The sequence below is a fragment of the Haemorhous mexicanus genome, chromosome 1 (genome assembly GCF_027477595.1).
Source record: "Haemorhous mexicanus isolate bHaeMex1 chromosome 1, bHaeMex1.pri, whole genome shotgun sequence".
In the NCBI taxonomy this organism is placed as follows: domain Eukaryota; kingdom Metazoa; phylum Chordata; class Aves; order Passeriformes; family Fringillidae; genus Haemorhous; species Haemorhous mexicanus.
Window position 1 is genome coordinate 106893792 of NC_082341.1, and position 26700 is coordinate 106920491.

The 26700-nt window shown below is 44.4% G+C and overlaps 1 protein-coding gene across 1 annotated transcript in view; it reads right to left on the bottom strand.

The window, feature by feature from the left end:
• The window catches only part of RAB31 (RAB31, member RAS oncogene family), a 61258-nt gene extending 37868 nt beyond the window's left edge, over positions 1–23390 (bottom strand). The window contains exon 1 of the mRNA XM_059858039.1: positions 23273–23390. Within this exon, the coding sequence (XP_059714022.1) occupies positions 23273–23311 (39 nt within the window). The 5' untranslated portion in view covers positions 23312–23390. The remainder of the gene's footprint in view (positions 1–23272) is intronic.
• Between the last annotated feature and the right edge of the window lie 3310 nt (positions 23391–26700).

Below are 26700 nucleotides of genomic sequence, written 5' to 3' on the forward strand. Positions count from 1 at the left end.
GCATGACTAATTCCAGACTTTTACCCTTTAACCCCGGAAAACACATTCTCTGTTCTTCCAAAATCCCTTACCAGCAGATTTAGGTGTGAGGATTTTAATAGCACCAGAATGGAGAGCAGAATGCCACAGAAAACAAGTGGCATTCCACCCACACTCCTGCTCCCAGGGAACCACCCCACTTGGCTCTCCTTGGCTCTCCTTGCTGTAAAGGAGATGAGACTGTATTTCAAGCTAGCAGCATTACAGGATGCTGGCAACTCATTTGCAGGCAAGCAACAACTGAGCTGTTGCTTCTGGCTGATTTGCAGCAGCTTACAGGGAGATAAAAACAAAGAAAGCAGGAAAAAATATGAGCAATATATTAAAAAAGAAAACCATTTTCCCATTACAAATAGGCATTTGGAATATTCCTCTGTCTATTGTTCCAAACACATTTATCCCAGCAGAAAAAGCTAATGCGCAGAAATTGAGTACTTTAATTTAAATCTGGATGTCTCATTTATATCTCTGCACATAGGCAAGATATCCTCCAAGCACTTTTCCAAACTGGAGGAAGCTATAGAACCCTGTAAACACATCCCTGATTAGGCTGTTAGTCTGTAGCCTTGATATCATAATAGCTTTTAACAGATTGAGGGTCAAGCGCTATTGTGCTGAGTAAACTAATCTCTTCATGTAATTTTATTTTTTTTTAACATCTGAAATGGAAAAAATGTTGGATTCACAAAAAAAAAAATACACACATATCATGACTGATGACTAAACAGCAGCCCTATAATCATGCACACTGCTGCAAGAGCTTTTTTAGTCTCGACTGTGCAGAGTCTTTCTCTGCTATGTTAACACACAGGGCTTCCTAAGTATGTGTAAAATTAGATAAACCACACAAAATCCTTTATGACTCTAGGATTTTGAAAATACAAACAAAACAAGAACACTAGGCAGCACTTCACACGAGGAAACGGGCACCCTAAGAATGAACCCACTGAAGAAACTGCCTTCTGTCCTTCTACTTGCAAAGTAAGGACAAAAAAAGAAAAAAAAGAACATCTGGCTTGTAACCACCACAGATCTCATGACTAACTTCCCATTTCAGCTTTAAAGGAAGGCTGAGACACCCTGGAGACAGGCACCGCAAAAATCTGCATTAAGAAGCAATGGAAAACTGACCTCTATATAAACAGGGATCCCACACACAGCTCCTTCGGAAGGAAGTTTTCTCATCAACTTGGACAAAGCCAGGATTCAATCAAATTTACAATGTGAATTTGTAAAAATGTTTAAAAATCAAAAATGCCTGTCCCTTCAAAACATTCCTCACAATAACGAAGAGTCACTGAGACATCAGCTACAGACAGGTCTCATTAAATCTGACAGGGTTTAACATGAGTTAGTCTTACAGATCAAAAGAAGAATGAGCCCTAGCAACCTGGAGGGTATAAATACTAAGTGCTCAAAAATCCCCAGGCAAATAAGATGTTATTGCAGTAATAATATGAAAAACATTTGGACCTGACAAGTCTTTATCCTTTCCCACATGCCAGAAACTGATCCCACAGCTCATGTGGCTTCCATCAAATTCAGCAGGACTTCCATGCACCTCACAGCAGGAATACATCTGCTCCTCAGAGCCCATTTGTGCCAGGCTCCCCAAAAGCTAAGCAGCCAACCACCCTAACTTGAGCAAAGGCACCACAAGCATTTGGTGGCTGAACCCTTCCTCAGAGGATCCCTGATAAGAGAAAAGAGCACGACCAATGCAGTCAGGGTTAATTTAGGGTAACCCCCAGGAAGCCTCTCATGGCAAAGCTTTTTCATCAGGTATGGGGCTGGAATTACAAAGCTGCTCACACTGATGGAACTCAGGGTTTCAGCCAGAGAGCAGTGCCAGAGCCTACCAGCAAGCTGTTCTGAAGCTTTCTCCAGACTGGCTAGCATCAAGAAGGGCAATTAAGTGCATGCACCAGAAACATCTGTGGTCAAATTTGTCTTTAACAATTCTTTCGGTGTACTGTCCAGTGAGATAACAGCACCTTCTGTCTTCCTTCAGACAAAAAAAAAAAAAAAAAAATCGAAACAAAACAAAACAAAACAAAAAACCCAGGCCTGATGAAACACAGAAACACACAGAACTGGGGTGCAGTCAAAAAGCTGTCCCACTCTCCTGGGTGGGCAGGAGAGGATCTGCTCAGAAAGGAAGCTGGCTGCTCCTCATTGTTAAGAGAAGCAACAATTCCTGGCTCCCTGTTACATATTCACACCACCGGACACTCTTGGCTGATTCATCCCTAACTGAAAATAACAGAGGAGCCAGTTTGTGCTCAAGATTTCCCAAGTCAAATTCCACTTTTTGTAACACTGATCTGATTCCTGCCAGTGCTAGTGCAGAGAAGGAGAGGTCCTTGTCTTGTTCCCAGCAGAGCTTTCACTGCTGAAGCATTAAAGACGTACAGATGAAAACACTTGAATTGGTATGAAGTTACCAAAAAGGAGAAAACTGTCCTTTATTAACAATGTATTTAGTGTTTTATATACCAAAAACAGGCACTAAAAACCTTTGCGACTGGCCAGGCAAACCTGAGGTAGAAAGACAAAATTTAAACTTTAGGGGAAGAAAAATAATCAATGAGTCACAAAAAAAAAATACAAATGCATAGAGACCATTCATTCCAGTAGCTCTGTAAAGCACAGCTGGTTTTGACTTGGCAAATCAGCTTCTGCACATTTGAACAGCTCTTCTTTCCAATACCAGAATTGGCCACGCTTTCGTTTTTGATTTACAGTTGAATCACCCTGGCCCATTCCCATTACCCTCAGCAGGACTTTGATGGAATCTGAAAATTCACAGCAGTGTAATCGCATCTCAGAGCTGCTAAATGGTTTGCATTTCATTAGCTATCATCAAAGTGCAAGGCCTGGGCTGTAAAGTATCACTGGGCTTTAGCAGAAATGTAAGCTCAGCTCTGGTCAAGCCTGGTGTCCAGGAGGAATGCCACTCCTCGGGCATGGTCTGGCATGCAGCACTGAGACACTCAACCTGCATTTTGAACCTTTGCTTTCAGGGTTGCCAGTTCTTAACCCAAAGGCATGTGACACGGTAAGGCTGAGCACAGGATTATGGCTGTCTTTTAAATTCCAGTGGAGGTAAAAAAGCAACAAGCTGAAAAATAAATTAAAGCTTTGCAATTTGCAGCCTGCTTTAGTCTTCTGTGCCCGCCTTCAACATTTTAATCATTACTCTGCTGATGAAATGCAGGTAACATTGCAATACTTTCCATGTCTTACTAATCCACTTACAGCTGCTCTGGAAGGCTGTGACAGGCAGCTTGAAGAGCATCTGAAACTGCCTTTGGATTTTTATCAACTGTGTGAACATACAAGGAAGAGTTATGCACAACAGATTCCTGATCGCAGTTTCCAAGGGTAGTATTTTAATCCAAGAATTACTCTGCCCAATAAACTTTTTGCTATCCTTAAACACGTCCTTCACCCTTCCCTGTGTTTGGGTATCACTTTCAGTTGTCTGAAAACACTGCCGTAAGGAGAAATACCTTGCAGGAGACCAAGGTTCAGAGACACCCCTGGGACTGAACTGAATCTGCCAAATGTCAGGCTTGTCCCAGGGAAAATGAAGCCATGCACTCTGGAGTGGTGTCTAGGAAGAAAAAAAAAAAAAAAAGCTTCCCGCCTTTATTCAGTTTTTCCATCTGCAAGATGTATCAAGTGGGCAAAGCTATCACTGCATAACTGCACAGATGAAAATACAAGAGCAGCTCTTAGACTCACACACTAGATCTCAGCTGCTTCACCAAGACAAAACTGCCTGAGGCTTCAGCCTGAACCAAAGGGATGCAGGTACAGGTGCTCTGAAGCCTCACTTCCACAGTCAAAATACAGGCATCTCACCCAGGACACTAATGATTTCAGTAAATTTCAAATTAAAATTTTGTAGTTGTATACCACCAGGGATCTTCAAGGAATTTCTGCAAAGATCTGAGAGATACTCACCTGCAAAGCAAATTTTTGAAGGGGAAGAACTAGGACCAGAGTTGGCTCCCAGAAGTGTAATTTTGCTGTCATGCACTTTCCTGAGTGAAGGGTACTTGCCAAATGAACAACACTCACGCTGAATGTTGGATCCCCCACAAACACATGGATCTCACTGCAACTCTGCTTTGAGAGGGAGGATGGCCACCACTGGCTTTCTCTAGTGGGTTTACCCTGGCTGGATTCTGCAGTGTCTCACTTCAGTAGGAACCACCACAGTTCTTCTGATCATCTGTCCCTGTGTGAACTTTACATGAAAATCCCTATTTGCATTTCCCTTTGTTGCATTCCCTTCTTTAAACTCATAATATATGATAATAAAGGCGTCTTTTAAGTCAGTTGGTACATTACTCCCACTAAGTTAGGATGACCTATGCCAACTTCCACACAGTAAAAAACCCTACACATCATTTCTAATTCCTTTCAGGCCAACATTGCTGCTGCAGGGCAAAAATTAGCTACAGAATCAGACTTTTTGCTCTGGAGCACATTAGATTTATATTAATTCCCTCTACACACAAAAGTGCAGCACTCGTTCTACCCACAATCAGGTCAGTCCTGTTATATCAGCATGCAATTCCCTCCTCCTAGTGCTGCAAGGACTGCATTTGGCACAGTAATTCTTGGCTCTATTGTTCTCAGCTCACTAGCTGCTATATGAAAATACTTATTTGGTTTTGCCTTGCAACAGCATTATGGGGATGTAAAACAGTGATAGTTCTAAAGCATTCAGACAGTACAGTAACAAAGAGCTATTTAAGTTCTTTAAGAGGTAGTCAAGCACTGAGTTTATTTGTTTGGTATTTATCTGCATCTTCAATACCACCTGTACGTTTCTACTGGCTGTTTTAAAACAGAAAAACATTTGCCAGTCAGGCAAATGTATCTGGCCTCCTGTGGTGGGCTGATGCTGCTTGGAAATCAGGAGCCCACCAAAGTCATCCTATCACTCCCTCAGCTGGGCAAGGGAGAAAAAATATAACAAAAAACCTGTGGGCTGAAATAAGGACGGGGAGAGATCACTCACCAACTACTGCCATGGGCAAAACAGACTTGAAATAGGGAAATTAATTTAATTTATTGTAAATCAAATCAAAGTAGGATGATGAAAAAAACTGAATCTTAAAACACCTCCCCCACACCCTTCCCTTTTTCCTGAGCTTAACTTTACTACAATTTTTCCACCTGCTCCTCACCAGAGCATTGTCTCTGCCTCTCACTCCTCCTGAGGAGGAAGACTCCCCACATTCTTCTTCTGCTCACATGTGAGTCCTTCCCACGGGGCGCAGTTCTTCCCAAAGTGCTCCAGCACAGTCTCTTCCATGGGGGGCAATCCTTCAGGCACAGACAGCTCCAGTGTGGGTCCTCCATGGAGTCACAAGATGTGTCAGCAAAGTTATTCCAGTGTGGGCTCCTCTTTTCATGGGTCCACAGGTCCTGGCAGGAGCCTCCTCCTGCATTAATTTTCCACGTGGTCACAGTTTCCCTGAGGCATCCACCTTTTCCAAAACGGTCCCATCCACAGGCTGCAGGAGGATGGACCTCCATGGGCTGAAGGGGCCCAGCTGCCTCACCATGGTCTGCACGCAGGCTCCAGGGGAATCTCTGCTCAGGAGCCTGGAGTACCTCGTCCCTCTCCACTGACCCTGGTGTCTGCAGGGTTGTTGCTCTCACATATTCTTCTGCAATCTGCTCTTGTGCAGTATGTTTTTCCATTTCTTAGCCATGTTAGCCCAGAGTCAGTTCCACCATCACTGATGGGCTCAGCCTTGGCCAGTGGTGGGTCCACCCTGGAGCCAGCTGGCATTGGCTCTGTAGGACACCAGGGAAGCTTCTGGCAGCTGCTCACAGAAGCCACCCCTGCAACCCCATCCCCCCTGCCACTACCAAAGCCTTGTCATGGAAATCCACTACATCTCTGAATGGAAAACATCATCTGATCCCTTTTCTAGGTTTGTTTTCCTTCAGTCCACATCCATTTGCAAAACATGTACAGTGACTGACCATCTGCTTCACCTCAGAGCTGAAGGGAGACTACAGCCCTGTCCACTTCTGTTCCCAAGCAGTCCCCAAAGCCAAATGCCTGCTGCATTACCAGTTTTGGCACCCTCACCAGTGTGATTATTCAGCATGTGGTTTCCTTCCACACACATCCTGCACACATCTTCCTGTGCAATTAAACTCAGGCCTGCATAGCTGCTCCAGTGTCTGCAATACCTGGAGCCAGAGAATGCAGTCCTACTGGTCCTGGTACCTGTAGGCTTCTTTGGAGTTAGCAAGTCTCTTTGTAGTTACAGGCCCCTTGCTCTCCATCAGATCCCAGCCCAGTCATCTTCCAGAGACAACAAAAACCTCTAATGCCCAAGTTTCAACTACACTTTCTTTAATATTTTACTACATCCCTTTTCTCTCTTGGAGATAAAAAAGAGTATTTCTATCCCTCCCTCACTCACAGACTGCAATATTAATTACAGTCTCTCTAACTATCTACTTTTGTCAAAGACATGCCCAAAGATCACAAGCAACACCATACCATAAAGTACAAAATCAAGCATTGATGGCCAAAAGCACTTTGTCAACCTACCAAAGTGATGTGCCTGGCCAGAGATAAGAGAGACTGAAGAGCAGCTAATTCTATATTGTAGCTAATGCTAGCAAAGATTCACTCTGCCAGAGACATTGACATATCCAGGCATGTAATATTATATAAAACCAAAGTCTTTCCTAGAGTGTTTTCAAGATAATTGGCATTATTCTGCTATCATCACTAGGGCTCCAATCCCAAGCTCTTCACACTGGGTTGATGCATGGAGAATCATAGCTGCAGCCTTAAGAATCACAGAATCACAGAAAGGGACCTTAAAGATCATCTACCTCCAACCCACCTACATGGGCAGGGATACCTTTCAATACACCAGGTTGCTCAATGCTCCATCCAGCCTGGCCTTGAACACTTTCAGGGATGGGGGCATCCACAGCTCTGGGCAACCTCTTCCAGTGCCTCACCACCCACACAGCAGAAAACTTCCTCCTAATATCTAATCCAAACCTACTATCTTTTTGTTTGAATCCATTCATCCTTGTCCTGCCACTTACACATGATAAAATGTCCCTCTCCATCTTTCTTGTGGGCTCCCTTCAGGTACTGGAAGGCCACAATTAGATCACCCTGAAGCCTTCTCTTCTCTTGGCTGAACAATTCCAGTTCTCTCAGCCTTTTGTTGCACTAGAGAGATGCTCCACCCCTCTAATCATCTTAGTGGCCTCCTCTGGACTCTCTCCAACACATCCATGTCCTTCCTGTGCTGAGGACCCCAGAGCTGGATGCAGCACTGCAGGTGGGGTCTCACAAGAGCAGAGGGGCAGAATCCCTTCCCTTGCTGCTTTTGATGCAGCCCAGGACGTGTTTGACCTTCTGGGCTGCAAGCTCACACTGACAGCTCATGTCCAGCCTCTTATCCAGCAGAATCCTCAGGTCCCTCTCAGCAGGGCTGCTCTTGATCTGTTCATGCCCCACCCTGGAGTGATACTCATTGCCCCAACAAAGTATTCCATTTGTCTGCTGCACATTTTCTCTTCCAGGACATAAAAAATCCTGCTGCTCTTCCACAACCCACCAACTCTTTTGTCTATGAAGCTGACAAAGGAATATAAAGCAATCCTGATTTATGAGAAAGGGGGCTGTGGAGGGAAAGGGACAACAGACCTATTCTTCAGGATTAAAATTAACACTGCAGCCAACCTACCTCTGCTTCACACTTTTTAGAGCTCACCTACTCTGGTAAAAAAAAACAACCAACCAACCAAAAACCAACCCAAAACCCAAATCCATAATCCAATTCCACTATTTATGCTTAATCACTGCATCTTACTATACAAAGAGCAAGCTAACCACAGCGGTGTGCCACCATGAGCGTGGACAGCAAAGATAACAGCCTCTGATTGTTGCTACTATTATTTAGAAACTGCTTCCCCACATCAAATTTCCAGCTAATTCTCTGTGTCTTTTCTTACACCTTTCCTTCCCCTTTGCACACAAGTTATCAAATTCAGAACAGCAGCTGAACTGCCAAGAGAAATGGAGGATTTCAAATTGAAATCAAAGAGCAGAATCTCAATCAATTTCTTATGCCCTTGTCAGCATGTGGTATGGGCGGCTGTGGAGAGAGAATTGCTTAGCCTCGTGAAAAGGAAGAAGGAACTTGGTGTTTATTTGCATTCCTTCAGCTCAAATTGTGGCTTTTGGGGGCACTGGCTATTCATTTAAGATGCTCAACTCCATGTTTTGAACTGCCTCCACAGTTTCAGCTAGGAGCATGGTCTCTATAAAACTAGCTGTAAACAAGGTGGTATCAGTCTGGCTGTTTAATAAAATGAGAGGATGAAAGGAGAAAGAAGAGGAGCACCTCTGAAGGGTCACACACACACAAATCTCCTTTGGACAAGCAGCACATGCCAACGAATGAGCAAAAATCCCTCCCACTGGATTGCACGGGGGACCCAACAGTACAAAGCCTGAGGACACCCCTAATGAGACTTGCTTATGCGCCACACTGCAGTGAAGCAGCTTTTGAGTACAACAGGGTGGTCACAAACTGTGCTGAAGCAGTCCAGCCCTTGGGGGAGCTCATTGTCAAACAAAGCACTGTCTGATTAAGCCACAGGAAACAACTTTGCACCAATAAAACTGACTCAAGACTGAACCCGCGGCAAGAAACAAAACCCCAGGCAGTACCTGCCACAGCTGCCCACCAAAGCAAGCTCCATCACCGAGCCCCTCTGCAAGGGCTGGGCAGCGGGAAAAGCGCGAGAGGGCATTTCCCTGGGCAACAGCACCACCTGGTGACTCCTGGGACCGCGGGAGGAGGGAACCGGCTCCACTTGGCCACTTCCACTTGGAGCGGAGGAGGAAGGGACACTGACTCCACTCGAGTGAGCTGGGAGCCAAAAGCCTGGGGAGGGAGGGAAAGAGGACAGCAGGATGAACTTGCAAGAACTAGAAAGGTGCGACAGACTGAGAGGGAAAGAAGAGTGCCTGAGCACCTTCCCTTGGAATCACAGGCATCTCCCACTGCTGGGACCACCTTGAGGAGCCCTGTGGGGCAATGGGTAGTGTGAATGTGGCAAGGGCAGCTTCAAAGGAATGCTCCATCCCACAATTAATTTACTGTATTAATGAACAAAGAAAGGAAAAACCCCACAAAAACCCCACCCAATCCTGCATAGTATCAACAATGTTGTATGCCACAGAGGAGAAATTTTTGGGTTAATTTTTAGGAGACCATAATTGTGGGACTTCATGGAGTCAGTATCTTCCACACAAGAATCACACCTCCAATTGCCTTTTACTGACCACTGGATCAGAGGATCCTCCTGACCATGGTATAACACAGACCAGAAGACAAACCCACTAAACCCACCCTGACAGGCGCCTTGCAAGTGGTAAGAAAGTGTATACAGAATCATAGACTTACAGAATGGTTTGGGATGAAAGGGACCTTAAAGATCATCTATTTCCATCCCCCTTGCCATGGACAGGGACACGTTCCACTAGACCAGGCTGCTCAAAGTCCCATCCAGCTCGGTCCTGCACACTTGCAGGGATGGGGCAGCCACAGCTTCCCTCAGGGACCTCAAACCACGTTTGAGGTGCTCTCCTACCACCCTAGTTCACTCTAATCACATCTCCCTGCTGCCAGCTTACTGATTTCCCATCTGAGCTCCACCACAGGCACTTAGGTACAACCTCTCCAATGCTGACCATTTCATTCTGCAGGTGAGGAGGAAAAATGGGCCCTGGTTTACCATGGGTCACATTCCCAACACCAACACCACAGGAACTACAAACAAACTTCACAGATCACTCCAGCAAGTCAAACCTCAAACAGGGAGGAGCTAAATAAAGCAAAAATAAATTAAAACTGCAGGTACTGCTTCAATGCCTATGCAATTTTATTGATCGTACTACCTGGATTTTGGCAATTCCAATGGTCAGAGTTAATTTTCTAGACAAATTTGGGACACTTTTTAATATCTGCATGCTGCCATCCCTTTCCTACCTGCTCTATCTCAAAACACACATGGAGTCACAAAAATCCACTTGATGTACTACTCCTCCTGCAAAGAAATTCCTATTTAAAGATACAGTAAAAAATGTGTGAATAGTATCTACTTAGAAATCCTCATAATTGTCCCTGAAGTTGAAAAATTAGGTAAGGGAAGTAACATACAAGCCACTGTACCTCACATTGTCAGTGATAATGAGTACTGATTGCTGGGGGTTTTATCTCTCTTGGCCATATGCACACACACCAGCACAGCAACTTGGTTAAATATCTTTCATCACCATTGTGCAATGCAGTGATCAGAGAAACTAAATTTAGTTTTCAGACAACACGCATAAATAACCTGAGGTTTTCACAGTTAAGTAAACACATTAAGCAACAGCATCCTGACAAATGTTGTTTTCAAGTACAATTTGCCAGCAAAAAAATGGGATAAAAAATTCTGTGTAGTTTCCAAACCAAATTCTTTTCCTAAGTGAACCCTCCCCACATATACTGTAACAGCTGCAACTTTCAAAATACTGGTATGATGAGGAGATAATCTTTGACTTGAACTGCTGTTTGACACAAGTTGCAGTTCATACTCCAACACCCTACCTCTTTTCACTGTCAAATTCTATCATTAGGGGTCATCATTTAGAAATACAGGCTCATTAATGCCACCTAGTAAATACAAAAACAGAATAATTTTTATTCCTGTACCAGCACAGAAGATATTAAAAACCTTCCAACCAGTCTGAAATTGACAATCCAATCCAAACACTATAATTTCACATTGCCAACAAGCATCAAGTAATTTTCTTTTATTAAATGAAGGCAGTGGCTCTTACACAAGCAACAATATGCCCATCAACCACAGCATTTGACAAAATGGCTCTTGTGTTCAGCTTGTTATTTCACTAGTATAAAAATTGTCCAGCAATTGCCTGGAAAAACTGTAAAAGGGCTCAATTACCTTCAAATTTGTCCAATCAAGCTCAATAAGTGCTGTTCAATTCAATGTTCAGACATACTCATCCCAATTTGTAACTGTCCCACCTGCAACTTGTTACTGCATTTCATAGCAGAAAGGAAGAAAAAAGCCACATAAATGATGAGTTCCAACTGAAACACTAGTTGAAAACTTCGGTCCTGGAGACAAGAAAGCCCAATCCCTTCTCCCTTGCAGCAACAGGCCAGAGAGAGGAAGCAGGCAGTTTCAGGGGGCAGCTATAAAAACACACATTTCCTCTAACAAACAGGAACCAGCCTCATGGCCAAGGATCTTTGCTCCAAATTAGCAGAGCCCTGGTACCAGGTAAGTCACCTACCAACAACCAGAAGCAAATAACTCTTCCACTGGTCTCTACTGGCCAAAGGCAGCTGGACACCATCAGCCTTGAGTGGGTCAGGAAACACCACAAGGGTGGGACGGGAACTAAGGATTTCATACCTGGATTTATTGCCAGAAACTCTGCCTCTGATTGTCAGCTCCTTTTAGCTGAAACCTGCAAAATCAGCAGCCTCTAGTGACCATCCAAGGTGTGAGCTGGTCTCCTTTATCAGCTGCCCAGCTGCTACAGCCACCCTCTTTATGCAAGCTGCATTTACAATTTGCCAGTCTTCGGAAAGCCACCTCCATCAACCTTCCAGACACAATAAAACAAGTTTCTTCTGCAGGGGATATCAGGGGAAGGGGACAAGTTGAGAGTTTCTGAAATTTGCCATTATTTGTTATTTACAATTAACTGCAAATTACATGTGGATACTATGCATTCATGTGGACGTTCAGTGGCAACATGAAGGAGAGGCCTAAAATCCTTGAAATTGGAGGTTTTCATTTCCTGAATTTATGTACAGGATGGGAAATAGACAATCAAAAGTTTGCCTAAACCTAAATCTGTGTTAAGAAATGTTTCAACCAACTGTTAGGTTTAATTAACCTCAACTAGTAGTGATTTCATATTCATTCCACCTGTTGTCTGGATGTAAAGTTTTCCCTAAGACAGCAAACATCACCACTTATTTTAAACAGCATCATATAAAGACCCACCTGGTGCTTTCCCCTCTATCACTCATGCAAGCAAACAGAAGAGATAACAGCAAGCACGATATAATAAAACCCAGGGCTGAGTTTTTTATCTGTGGATTTACTGTGTGCTGCTGTGAAGTTACTAAACCTAAAGCTATCTGCACCAAACAGGCTCACAAATGGGAGAAATTATCAGTGCAAGGCTGTAGCCCTTAAGCAGTTGACTTCTTGAATGTGTTCACCTCCTGTTGATTTCATTAGGAATGAAATGCAGCAACTTCAAAAAGCTGGTAACACTAGTGCCATGAAATTCAACTTTTTAGGGCAAGGCCCTTAAGGAAAACCAGGTTTTGTTGCTCATACTGTTGAGGCACCCTCTTCTCTCCATCACAAAAATAACTAGGAAACCAGTATCTAACTTACAACTGACTTGCAGAAGGAAGTTTTTATTCACCTGGCCATTTTTTTTCATTTTCACTCAAAATCTGGGAACCAGAAATGACCAGAAGTGTATAGACTTTGCAAATCTCAACTGAAAACACACTGGGAACATTTCAAATGGAATGTTGAACCATGGAGTTTAGTACATTTAAGGACATCTCCTCAAAGGACAAAGGGGTAGAAGGAGTGCATTTCATCTTTCCCTCCAAAGAAGGAAAAGCCACACAGGAGGTGCTGAGGAGTCACCCTCAAGACAGACTGTCTGGATACTAAACACTTCCAGTGTCACAGCCTGAGTGTTTGGGACTACGTGGAACTAACTCCGAAGTTCCCACAGCTCCCAGACACGGCAGAACAACAGGCACAGGGATTGAGGAAGGCGTATCAACTGGCCAATGAGATCCTGCCAAAGCTTCCCTCTGTCACATCTGTGACAGTGGTTTTGACTGGTTGAGAGATATACCTGAACTGAAAGCAATGCAAACAACAATTCTGCAGGCTCCACTGGCCAAAGGTGTTTTGAAACACAAATGAAACAGCACTAAGACAAAGTTGGGGTTTTAAAATAATTTAAAAGGAAACTGAAGGCTAAAACCAAGGGAGAGGTTGGCAGGGTTTTTTCACCCCAGGTAATTATTTCTACTACCTTTTGTTGGTTCCTCTAACTTTCTCTTTTATTATCCTCAGCTTCTCTTTCCCTTGCTCCTGACTTTACTCCTCTATGTTCCTCAATCCCTCTCACCAGTCCCCCTACAATTCTCCCTCATGTTCTGTCTTGGTCTCACAGTTTCAGTACTCCACCTCCTCCTCCTCCATTACTCTCTGTTCCTCCAAATCTCCATGCCAACTTCTACACCTCTTTTTCTACTGATCTCCACATCCTTGCAAGTGTTCAAGGCCCTGAGCAACGTTGTCTACAGGAACATGTCCCTGCCCATGGCAGGAGGGCTGGAATGAGATGATCTTTAAGGTCCCTTCCAACCCAAACCATTCTTTGGTCATAAACTATTCCTGAAGAACTTTTTAGGCTGCAGGGCTACCGCTTTCCTTCAGACAATCTCTTTAAATTTGGATTTATGGTGTCAAAGGTTGGCTTTCTCTCTGCAATTTTCCACACCAGCCTAAGGGAGAAGACAAACCTGGCCACAAGATAGGCAGATCTCAGCTATTCAATCTGACTTTAATGTCAGATGACAGGAATCACTCATGAGCTGTATAATCTCAAATATTTAATTTACCTAAACATTTTATCTTATTCTCCACACATCAGTGCATTCAACTGTGCATTAAAGCATATGCTGAGCTTTAAGCATGGGATTCAATTTAGCCCATGCAGCAAAGGCTGAAGGATGTACCCTGACACTCTGCTGAAGGGGGATTGCCCTAATGCTCAGAATCAAACATATGCTTAAGGATGCTACTCAGATTAGGGTTTCAGTAACATAATCTCCAATCAAATTCATGTTATCTGGTTTTATCCAACTGCCATTTTTGTCACATAAAACATGCTCCAACTGTCTGTCTAATACCCCGGCATGCATTTATTCTTTTCAAGCACACTCTGCAGGAAAAAAATAAACAAAGATATCTAAGGCAGAAAAAAAAACCCACCACATCAGTTTAAGACAGAACAATCGATTCTGAAGATTATTCCCATAAACTACACTCTGCTGCTGGAGTGATAACACTTGAAGACAAGGTTTAATTCCCTCACTGACATTTAACGAAACCAAGACAAAAATGAAGTTCAGCTTTCCTTGGATTTTCCACAAGAGCAATAACATTCAAAAAAGAAAACTGCTGGTGTAAGGGATAATGTAGCAAAAAAAACCCCATGTTTGTAGCGCATTCACAAAATTAATATCCTAAAAGGAAGCCTGTCCACACAGTATTGGAAAGGTTGAAGTCAGCAGGGACTATGCACCATGAATAACTTCTGCCCTAAAAGTGGTTGGAGGCTTCCTGCTCATATCAGCTTTAAGAAGGTATATTTCAAGTGTTGCTATTATGATTCTTAAAATAGGCACTTAAATACTTATATTTAGTATGCAAAGGAAAAGGAAAAAAAAAATATAGATAATGGGCTTCCTATTCAAGAAAGAACACACTCCCTTTCTCATGTCCTAAAGCCCTCCAGGAATTAATCAGCTGCGAGATTCATCCACCAAAGTGGAAGTGCACCCTTAGAGGCTTATGGGGGTGGGTATCAGTCAGTGAGAGGTTCACTTTTTTTCTGGTTTGAGGGTTTTTTATTAACAGAGACTACCTAAAGCAAACAAAATTCGTGTTTGCTTCCATGGATAGTAGAAGATGCTCAAAATGAAAATTGTGACTGTATGTTTACCAACACCTCCAATATCTCAGTTGTAATATCCTTCTAAATCCTGAACTATTGAACACAGTGTTAACACATTTTTACCCCCTTAAATCAAGTACCTAAAAATTGAAGTCTCAAGAGTCAAGCTGAATCTTGGTGTGACACCAGACCACATTCAAGGGAATGCTCTTTTCAATCATTCTTTGGCAAGTCTGGTGATTCCCAGTACAGCTTCTCTCTGCTAGCACACACCAGATGTTGACCTAAGGATTCTTTCTTGTCACTAATTCCCTCACAGAAAGAAATGACTAGATCTGGAGAATTGACACAACAGCAGTACTGGAGATGAGTTATCAGTTACCAATTACAAGCATAAGATAGAGAAGGTTAAAGCTCTTTCAGTTGTACCCCGCAGGTCATCAGTGAGCGTGGAAAGAGATGCAGGTGACTTCAGACACATTCTGTCCCCCACAAGCACAGCTTTGCTGATGAACCATGAGATCCTATCAACACTTAAGTTTTGTTTGCTGCAGAATTAAATGGGCCCCAAATTTAATTTTTTTTTTCCCAGAATTAAACCCATTTTAGGAATCTCTTCTAAGTCATTTTGGCTCTGTATACAGGCTTTAAAGGGAAGGAGAATCTGCTTCAGAGAGCCCCTAACTGTAGGTGAATTCCTGTAAGAGCCTGGTATTTATCATGTACAGTTTTTTATAGTCCCCTGCAGGGACTAGAGTCCCCTGAGGGGTCCAACCAGGACACCCAGTGACGTCTGCAGCATCCTGTCACTCTGCTGACAAAGGAGGAAACAATAACTCAGGGACACTAAGTATTTAGTGGCTGGATTTCATGCACATGCACTTCCACATGTTGCCCAAATAAGAACAAACTCTGGCCAAAACAAAAAGTGAAAAACCATAACTTCTTTACACTCGCCTGCAAAAAATATAAACCCCATGCACTAACCAGCATTTCTGTTTAAAAATATCCCAGTGAAAATAAAAAGCATTTGTTCCACTGCCTGTTGTTCAGCTTTCAGCACAGCCCTGCAAGGCCAGAGACCGTAAATCAACCACTGGCATGTGCTTACACAAGGCTGTGCCCCAGCTGGCCTCCCATCCACCTCCACTGGCAGCTTTCTAAAGCTTGGATTTGTCCTTTGGCAGTGGTGCTCAAAACGGCGAGCATTCACGGAAAGGGTCTACAAGATGTTTCAGAAGAAAACTGAAATGTGTCCCTTTCCTGGCATCCTACAAACTGAGATGGAATTTTAAAAATTTCCTTTCACCTTGACCTTGACACCACTACCCAGCCTCTACAAGGTATGTAGTGAGAAGAAAAACAACCCTGTAAGAATAAACACCTCTTTTATTTTGGTTTACTTTGGAAGCACGTGTCCCATGGCAGCTCCAAACACTTTCTGCAGAGTTAAATTCACATCAGCTGCCCTTGGCCTACAGTCAGGAGGTAGTGGGGTGGGGGACATGGCAAGGAGCAAAGCACTGGAGGCTTGCTCTGCCCTCTGTAAAAGGCACGGGATGATCCAACTCATTGGCACGATGACCTAACCCATAGGTGTGATGAGCACCGGATGGAGGGAAGACTTGTAGGCAGCTTGTGAGTAGACCAACTCTACCCAGCTCCCAACCTTCTTTCCCAACCCTCCTGGAAGGTACCTCTAACCATGCGTTGGGCACTTGGCTGGGCCCAGAAACACCTTGAGAAAAACATGAGCAGAGGAAGCTCCAGACCTTTTGATGGAGACCTCAGCTCCAAAACCAGCCCCCACATCAGTGGAGGCTGGTGAGCCACCAAAGAAAGTTGAAAAGAAACTCCTTGCCCTGCCTCAGTTTTCTGAGGCAGCACCTGAACTGTGGGGAAGGTGGGGTCAACAGCAGCCTGCTCTAGTGGAAGGTGACCCTGCCCATGGCAGCAGGGTTGGAACCAGATGATCTTTAAGGTCCCTTCCAACTCAAACCATTCCATCATTCTTTAACAGTGCAAACCTGCTAAAGCAGTTCACTTCAAAGTGTTCACTTCAATGTGCCCCTCTCCCTTCCCGTCAAAACCACAGCAGAGGAAATGAAAAAAAAAAAAAAAAGTGCCTGTCCTGATCTTATCTGAAGAGAGATGTGGCCAGGAAATCCATGACTAATAGCAGTCCTGGGAGGGTCTAGCAGCCCTGATGACTGGACAAGTGGCATTTGCAAGAAGGAGCAGCAGCGAGGCAAAAGAGCAAGAGCAGCAGAGTTATGGCTCCAACCTCCCTGTAAATGCTTCTCTCAACAAGCAATTAGCTTGAGAAATTTTAGACAGAATAGGTCAAGAATGGGTCTCTCCAGCCTGTATGTGCACTTGCAGTCTGCAGCACCCACACTGCACCCAGCTCAGGCACAACCCAACCCAAGCAAAATGCACCAGCACTGTAATTTATGAACACCACCACAGGCAAAAGCCCTGCAGACTCAAAGGCCTTTGCCCATGGGCAGCTCAACTGCAACACATCCTATCAATAAATCAAATTATCACCTTAGAAACAAGTCCTACCATCAACCAGAGTTTCAAAAAACACACTTTAAATGCAAATTGAAAATGGCCTTTTAATATGGCTTAACTAAAGCTAGTTAAAAGGAACCACCTGATGGAAATTAGAGGGTTTTTCTTTTCCCCATGTATTGTTTGCATGCAAAGTTCCTGCCTCCTTCACATAGTCTGTCTCAGCATTACTTCACTGAGTAGGGCTAAAACTGCACTCAACTATATGAAAAAATTTGAGCTTATCACCATTCAACTTCCTTATTTTGGCAGAAAGAAAGAATGTAGGGGTTTTTTTTCTCCAGAACTACAGTAAACCAAGAAGTTTCCCAATTTTTTGGCCAGAAATCAAAAAGAGCATGGGGCTGGGGAAATCTAAATATAAAGAGAATTTGAAAAACAGTAAAACTACAGCCTGCATATGATATCTGGGTGATAGTCACTGCATGGACTCCTTCAACAGGTGAGTTACAAGCATAGGATGGGAGCTCAGAGCTGGTCATCAGAGAATGGGAGCCCATGAAGTGCAGCAGCAAGCACCAACCACAGGGTACTCTTTTGCCACCCAGTAGATGATTACTAACAAGCTTCTCCTTTGAGGCTTTGCTGCTACTGAAACTAAAATCTGCTTCAAATTCCTCCTTCTGCTTCTTCAGAAATCCAGTTTGGTTGGGCCACTGGAAACGAAAGCAGAGTGTGGCCTCCACAACCACCTTTTCCTAGAAGGATGTTCCAGTCTACTATTCTAAGCAGTCCCATACAATACCCTTGGAAGAAATGAGTAAAGAAAAACAGTTTTGTAGATATGTTAGGAAAGCAAAATATGGCCAAGATCAACAAATCCTGAATTCCAAATTATGAGAAATTCTTTACCTACATATTTAATGTCTATATTGCAAAAAATCTGATTGTAGCCATTTAAACATCTTATAAAATAATATGAAAAGGCTGCTTTAGGCTTCTAAAGACACTTTTTTATTGATACAAGAGAACAGGCCTTTCTTGCTTGGTGCATAACTGAATTTTTATGCAATATTGACAAACACAATAAAAACAAAATCACCAGTCCCAGTCTCCTTTAGTATCAAGATATGCTTCTTTTGACTGGCAAAGCAGGGCAATGGAATATGGAAGTGCTGTGTGCTCACATTAAGTGCATACTTCAGAGTATTCTTCACTAAAGAAGAATACAAAGAAAAAACATTTCCCAAAAAAATCAGGTATATGCAGTTCAGCTAACCATGCGTCTGTCTTTCAGTTTTCCATGGGCTTAAAATCACTGTTCAGTTTTACCTGCATTTGATGTTTCACTACAATAACTGGCTAGGAAAGAGATACAGATCAAAGGGCTCCTTTGATGGAAAGGCTGAAATGATGGACACATCAAACCAGTGACTTCACAAGACAGACAGCCATGTGGTCACAACTCAAAAATTTCTCATGACAGAGCTACTTGTTTACATAATAAAATAGAATGAATGAATAGGTAATGATGAACCATTAACATGGGGGAAAAAATCGCTTGGCAGTCTCTGTTCTTCTCTCAGACAAGACACTTTCGTGGACAAAATTATAAAAGGCACACATTTACTTCATCAGTGCATTCTTCCTCTTTTCATGACCCCCTTTGTTTGCTCTACTCTCTGTTTTAGGCTACAACACTGCAGCTGTTGATGCACCTGTGGCTTCTGCACTCTGCGGTGTTACTGTCTTCAGCAGAATGCTCACCTTACCACGGAGGCCACCTTGCACATACCTGGTGACAGGAAAGCTCCTTAAGTGGTTCAACCCTGCCAGGGGTGCTGTTCTGTTTTTAACAGCAGCTTTCCTATTTGTGCTGGGGCATGTAGGCCATAGAAGCATTGACTATGACAAACATTTTAGACACAAACTAAAAGATTCCCAGTGATCTGTGTATATATCTGTATCATAGATACAGAGGAAATGTCAGTCCTTTTACAGATGCAGCTCGCCAGCTTCCGACAGCATTTTCATGCTGGCAGAACGCAGGCCAGAAAGCGACTTCTTATGAGCAAGAAAACTGAGGCACAAACAGAAGGGTGAAGAAACAAAGTGTCAGCTAGGGAAGATGTGGGCACTATGCTCTGGAAAAAATTTCTACAGGAAAAGCAGTTAAGCCCTGGGACATAACCCCAGGGAGAAGATTGTGTGCTTTTAAAGACAGAGGAAACAAACATATGTCAGGAATAAGAAGGGCTTTAGGGACAAGGGATGACCTCTGAGCCTCTTCCAATCCTACCTCCTTTGGTCCTGTGATGCACAGTCACAACACAAAAATGCAATAAACAAAAACAGAAGGAAAGGAGTAATGGAGGTCACTTTAGATGGTAGTCAGCAAACCATCTCCCAAAGTCTGAAGAGTTGTCAAAGTTTCCTCAGGAAGTGACAAAGACAAGAAACTTTGCCTTAGTCGTAAACCTGGCAATCTCTTCTGCGGTTGCCACACACAATTATGTCAGGATTTGGCAGGGAGTTGTAAATCACTCCTCCAGCCCACATAAAGAAAATGTTGGGAGCTAAGGCACAGGGCACTCAGCAGCCACAGACAGATTAGGAAAGCTGGCAGCTGCACAGCCAGCCACATTTCAGCACTGAAGCACGGCTCAGGAACACAGCAGCTCCCCTACACTCACTCCTCTCTCCTCCAGCCCCTCAGCTAGGTGCCCACATGGAAACACCATGCAAATCAAATGAGAGCTACACTTCATTTCATCCCACAGACTGAGCTACAGCTAAAACCTGCTCAGGCCCAGAAGCATGGGGCATCTAACACAGGAACAACTGCTGGGAACAAATAAACTGGATTGAGAGAGCAGGAAGAGTCAGGGCTAACAAGACAGGACTTGGAGCAGAACTCAAGCATTTGCACTCACGAAGATGAACACCTTCCACATGCAGCTACCTCACTGCCCAGCAGCAAAAATTTACTGGAGGAAGTAGTTTAGGAGCAGGCTTGAGGACACTTGCATGGCAACATACTAAAGAGAGCTGTTCAACTGCACCTCCGTAGCTCCTACACCTGTGGCTGAGAGGCACTGGACAATTAGGCAGGCATCCTGCTCCTGCTCACCCACTGACAAGCTGGAAATATCCCTTCTCAGAGAGCTCTGTAATCAACAAAGCCTTCCCTCCAAACTGACTCACTCCCACCCTGCTGCTGCCCCAGATTTCCCCTTTGCCCTTCTCTCACTGATGTCTCCTCCAACAGCTACAAATCCCATAACCATCATCCTGTAGAGCACTACTCCTGGCTGCTCCAAATCACTTCTGTGACACCCACAGAGAGTTTTGAAAACCCCAAGATTATTTGGAGGAAGAAGAAATGAAATGCAGACACTCAAATCCTGTTTTGTTAGGTTAATGCTAAAAACTAGAGGCCAGGCTCCCTCCTGGCAATGTGGGGTTACATCCAGGAGCCAATAACCTACTCCCCATCTTTAGTGCAATGGCTACAGGCACTCACTGGCCCTGGAGTACTGTACTGCCCTGTAGGGCTAGCAGTGTGGACCACAGCTCTGGTTTCTCTATTCCTCTTCATCATCTTCCCATCTAGACCCTCTATAGCCAAATGGGTCCAGAGCTTGTGGAGAAGCTGGCTTTGTAAACGTTGCACCAGTTGCAATTTTTTCCCACTGGGAAATTCTGAATAGGTAGAAACAGCCCAAGCCCAGGCCCTCTGCACAGCCTGAAGCCAAACTGTGATCCTCCTGTCTGATCCAGAGGTGCAGTCTAGGGCTGTGTTCAGAAGTGGAGAGGGATCTGGGTTTACATACCAATTTAATCCGTATTTCTAACAAGGATAAGAACTTGTCTTGGGACTAAGACATGCCAGACTTGACTGATTATCAAGGGATCTATGACATACAATGCAGAATAACCAGGTCCAGGACCTACTGAAAAAAACAACTGTCAAGATTTCTTTTGCTAGATCTGAGAATGTATTTTTGAGTTGCCATCTAGCTTTCAAGCAGATCAGACTATTAATGCCTCCATTTGTTCACACAGACAGGTATGGAGTTTCCCTGCTCTAAAAACGTCAACTTCTTGAGGGGATTCATCATCTGAAGGATTCCTCTCTTTTGGGAAAATAGTGTCAATCCCCATGGTAAATGAGATGTCTGTGATCAGAAGTAGAAGGTTTTCTAAGACTATGCCCTCTTAAAATGGAAGGAACATATCACTAATTACTAAGTGACTATAACTACAGACACATCTCCCTAAGTGCTACCACTGCCACCCCATCATTTTAATGAATCTACAGAGTAATTGCATACTGTTAGTAACACAGAGCTGCTTTATAGGTTTCTTTTCCTGTCTTTAAAAAAAAGAAAATCAAACAATTGCCATACAAAAACTCCAGTAAGTTTTAATGTTACAAAACATCAATAAATTAGGGACATGTGGAATCTCATACCACAAGACACTTCATCTCTATAAAATTACAACATTTTCTGCTGGAGAAGAAAACAAGCAAAGACACATCCACATATTCTACCACAGACTCCTCATGTTTGTACAAACCACATTTATTTTTGTCACTATGCCATTTTAAAAGTTGAAGGCAGGAATTCTGACCAAGAAAGGAGGAATGGTCACTGCCAAATACTTTGGGTTGAACTCTCCAGTGCCCTGGCACCGCATCCTGGCAAGAACTACTCCAGGGCAAGGTACCCGTTCCTGCTGGGCTAAGTGTCAACACAAATCAGAAAGAACTGGAGCGTCTGTTTGTGTTTGGTTTTCAAATGTTCAACTCACTTGGATGGGATGAAAGCAAATTCACTCTAAAAAGCCTTCATTCATGCAGCTTCTCTGAGTGCTTATGAGATGTGGGCCTAAAAGCAGCCGAACTTGCACCGGGTAATTTGAGAGGTTTGACTTTTAAAAAGAAACGTGTACTGGAGTAGTGATGCTCTGCTGGTTACTGTCAGGAGAGGTGGTTCTGCTCTGTGGCGGTGCTTGTGCCAACTTGGTGGGCACATTTTGCCGGGAAGCTCCCTCGGTGCCGGGCAGAGAGGGGCAGGCGCAGCCAAAGTGCAGAGCTAAGCACATTGCTGCTCCAGATGTGAAACGCACGCGCGAGTTCGCCAAAAAAGCGAAAGAGGGAAAAAAAAAAAAAAAAAAAGGGAATGGCAAAAAGGACGTTCCTGTAAGGAGTCGAGTCAAAGAAGCGCTGCTGAATCAAGCCAGGCAAGGAACTAAACAAAGCACCGAGCAGCACATCGATGAGACGGGACCGAGCCCCGGGAGAAGGAGCCACCCGACACAGCGTCCCAGGACGGGCAGCGCTGCTGCTTTTCTCCGGACGGCTCCCCACCGCTGGAACGGGGCTCGGCGAGGCCACCGCCGCCTGTGACGAGCCCCCAGGGGGGGGCAGCAAACCCCCCCCACCAGGGACCTTCGGGGCTCTGGCACCAAAGGGAGACCTCCGCGGGGCCACCGCCGCCGGGGGGGATCGGCTCTGCGCCGGCAACCCCGCCGCCGGGGGAGCGCTGGGGGAGACCCCCAGAAGAGAGCCTCTCACCACCTCCCCCAGACCGCTACGCCCTTCTCACTTTTAAAAAGTTGAGAAACAAGACAAAAACAAGCCCCAAAGCCTCCCCCCGCCCCGCGGAGGCCGGTGCGCGGCTGCCAAGTTTCGGCGTGGAGGAATTTTCCGCGGCCGAGCCCCCTCGCTCCGCCCGGGACCGCCAGACGCGGCGCCCCCCGGGAAGCGGGACAGCGAGGCTGGAAGCGTTCCCCGGCTTAGCGAGCACCCCAACTCCCACAGCCCCCACCTGCGAGGCGAGACAGGAGGCAAAGAAAGGGGGAAGCGACCCCCCGGTCGCCCTTACTCACTCCAAGCAGACACACTTTCAGCTCGCGTATCGCCATCATCTGCCCGGGGCCCGGCCGCTCCGCATCCCCGGCGCGCCGCCGCTCCGCACTGCCCCGCCGAGGCAGCCCAGCCCCGCCGGGGCCGCCCCCGCCGCCGGTCACATGCGCCCGGCCCCGCCTCGCTGCTGCCCCCCGCTCCCAGCGCCGCCGGAGCCGGCCGGGAGCGGGCACGGGGCGTTCCGGGGCTGCCCCCGTGCTGCCCCCGTGCCCTGGGCTGAGCGGGCTGGTGAGCGGGGACAGCGCAGAATCGTTAGAGATGAAAGGGAGCTCTGGAGACCATCTGGTCCAACCCTCCTGCCAAGGCAGGATCACCTGGAGCAGGTTACACAGGAGCACACCCAGGTGGGGTTTGTATGTCTCCAGAGAGACATGGAGGTCCAGCGCTCTGCCACCCTCAGTGGGAAGTTCTTCCTCATGTAGAGGTGAAACTTCTTGTGTTTCAGTTTATGGCCATTGCTCCTCATCCTGTCACTGGGAACGATATAAAAGAGTCCTACACCATCCTCTTGACGCCCACCTTTGAGATACTTAGATGTATTAATGAGATCTCCTTCAGTCTTTTCTGAGGCCCAGAGTCTCTCCTCATAAAAGAGAGACTACATACCCCTAATAATCTTTGTGTCCCTTCGCTGGACCCCCTCCTGGAGCTCCTTGTCTTTCTTGTACTGCACGGTAAATATTTGCTGTTGTGAGAAAAACAGTCTGTGAGAGACGGCATCCTGCAGGGGGCTGTCCGTATGCTTAGTCCTACACACCATGTGCTGGGCTAGGCACGGGATGGGGACTGCTCTGGTTGTGAACATCTGAATCCATCTTCTTCTTCTTTTCTTTTCTTTTTTTTTTTTTTTTTAAGCTTTTCCTGCTATGTGCAAAAATAATTGAAAATAGAAACTCAATTTTTTTACCCAATCCCGGTAATACACACCCAATTTGGATTAAAATAGTCAGCGTCGGGTTAGTAGTAGGGTTGCAGCCCACACGTCACATACTGAATTTAAATTAAGTTCATCAGCTTAAGGCTGGTCCTCTGAAATCAATGAAGAAGTCATAACCACTCTGCTCTTGGTATGCAAGGTTCTAGAATTTATGGTGGATTGCCCACAATAACCCCGGGAAGGCAGAAGAGCATCATCCATCAGATATTTTAAATCAGAGCTTCTCTGTTCTGCTTACAGTTTTATTTTGGCTTCTTTTTTTTTTTTTTTTTTCCCTGCACTAATTTATCAGGTAAAATTGCTAAAGGGAATTGTAGAAAATCTTGATTAGTCATTGTGAGATTACTGCCAGGTCATTAGATGCTTCCTGGCTATAAACTGTTGTGGCATTCATTATAACACTAATTAGTTCCACACAGAGCCCTGCACTCACACCAGTAGGCTGGATGGAGATGTTTGCCCACTTCCAGAGATCCCAAATCCTAGGCCAAGGAAATGCCTGGAGCAGAGCAGTTGCTATCTCTGTGGAGGAAAGCACAAAGTATTGCTAGCAGAGTATTCACAGCCTGTCAGGAGAGAGATTATCAAAAGAGAGAGATCAAAGGAGGGGCTCATCAGAGAGATATTTTTGATTCAATTAAGCTTTTTTTTTTTTTAGGAGAATTTAGCAGAGAAACAAAACACAGCAGGTTTTTTAGACAACCAGTAAAGAATATTGCAAGGATTCTGGCTGCTCATTGCCTTTCCACAAGAATGCATTATATACTAAAGTATAAGCACATGGGATACACTCCCTGATGTGGAAAAACTACAGTTCGCACTCAGAACATTCAGCTTAAAGCAGCTTCTAATTAGTTTTACAAATTTCAAACAGTAATTAGTTCAACAAATTGACAGGAGATACAAATTTTTAAGGTTTTACACCATCCCACTCTGTTCTTTTAAAAAAAGTGTTGTGGTTCAGGATCATCTTTCCATAGATTCTTTTGGGGGTTTTGTGATGTTTTTAAAAATTCTGTATCTTTCATGTATGCTATTAGTCATCTATCCCTTTCCTTTGGTCCAGATTTTGTAACTCTTGAAGTCTGGGACTTTTTTCATTACTGTGTATGCGAAACATTATGCCACCTGAATTAATTTCAGCAAGATGCACTGGAATTACATTTTCATAGAATCAGAGAATCATAGAACGGCTTGTGTTGGAATGGTCCTGAAAGATCAGCTAGTCCCAAGCCCCACTGCCAGGGCAGGGGCACCTGTCCATTTTTCAGACAGTAATACATGTCATTGACTTCAAAGCCATACAAAGCCATATTACTGCACGTCCACTTGCTGTCTTGACTCGGTGCCACCAAAATATGAAGCAGTGCCTGAGATTTGCCCAGGAAAGCAAGTCAGATTCCCCTCTTTCATACTACCTGGGGAAGTTTCTCAAATACACACTGGTGTAGTGTGAGCTCTCACTAAAAGAAGTTACAGCCCAGACCTCAAAAGTTTCATGTTGAATAGAACAAATAACTAATTAGCTACTTGCAAATAAACTGTCTAAAACAGTAGCACAAAGATGACCCAGTGGAAGTTATTCAGGCTGAAACAGCAGGAGAGGTTGTTAAGGGCAACTTTATTGTACAGTCAAAAAATCTAGAGCCAAACAAAAATTAACAACCAGAGGAAAAAGTAACATATAGTACTTGTTTAAACAAATAGGCTATGAACAACAAAAACAACAAAAAAGGTATCCCCAAAAATTTTGATAATTCCCAAAATTAGGGAGATAAGAAGAGAGAAAAACAACAAATGTGTTCCAGTATTAAAAAAAGCTACTGATGCTCATTCTTCCAGGAACTGGCATAAACCTTGTGTTTGTCTGCATGCAAGACGCTGTGGTCAGGAAAACATTTTTGCAGAACTGGTCATGTTGCAGTGTTTTCAAATGGCTGATTAAAAATAAAGGAAAACAAATCTTTGCATCCCAGAAGCTTTCTTTTTTTTTTTTTCTTTTTTATTCCTTTTGTAGCCTTTTATTCAATGAATAATTGTAAGTTTTGAAGCAATGGTGTACCTCATTTCTTTCTGACCAACTGTATTTTGGTTTTGGGAAGTACAAAGCCAAGTGGCTTTGGTTTTCAGCAGCCTTCCTCTAGAGCTTTCAAGTCATGGCATGGTGTCCTCCAGTGGTCTGGAGCAACGGCAGCTGGGGCTGCTGATGCTCCTCTCTTTGCCCCTACTCACATGTCTGCCCCAGTGTGGCTCATGCTGGTAGAAGACTAGTCCCATGTTTAAAAGTTTTCTATGACCTCAGTCTCCTCCTCTCTAGAAGTGGTGTAATGGTATTTAGAAAGCCTGTAGGAAACTGGATGCTTTTGAGGTTCTGGCGGTGTTTGTAAGCTTATGAAGGCATCTACACTTCCTCCTCCTGCTTTCTTTTTCTGTGAGTGACGTAGGTAAAGATCC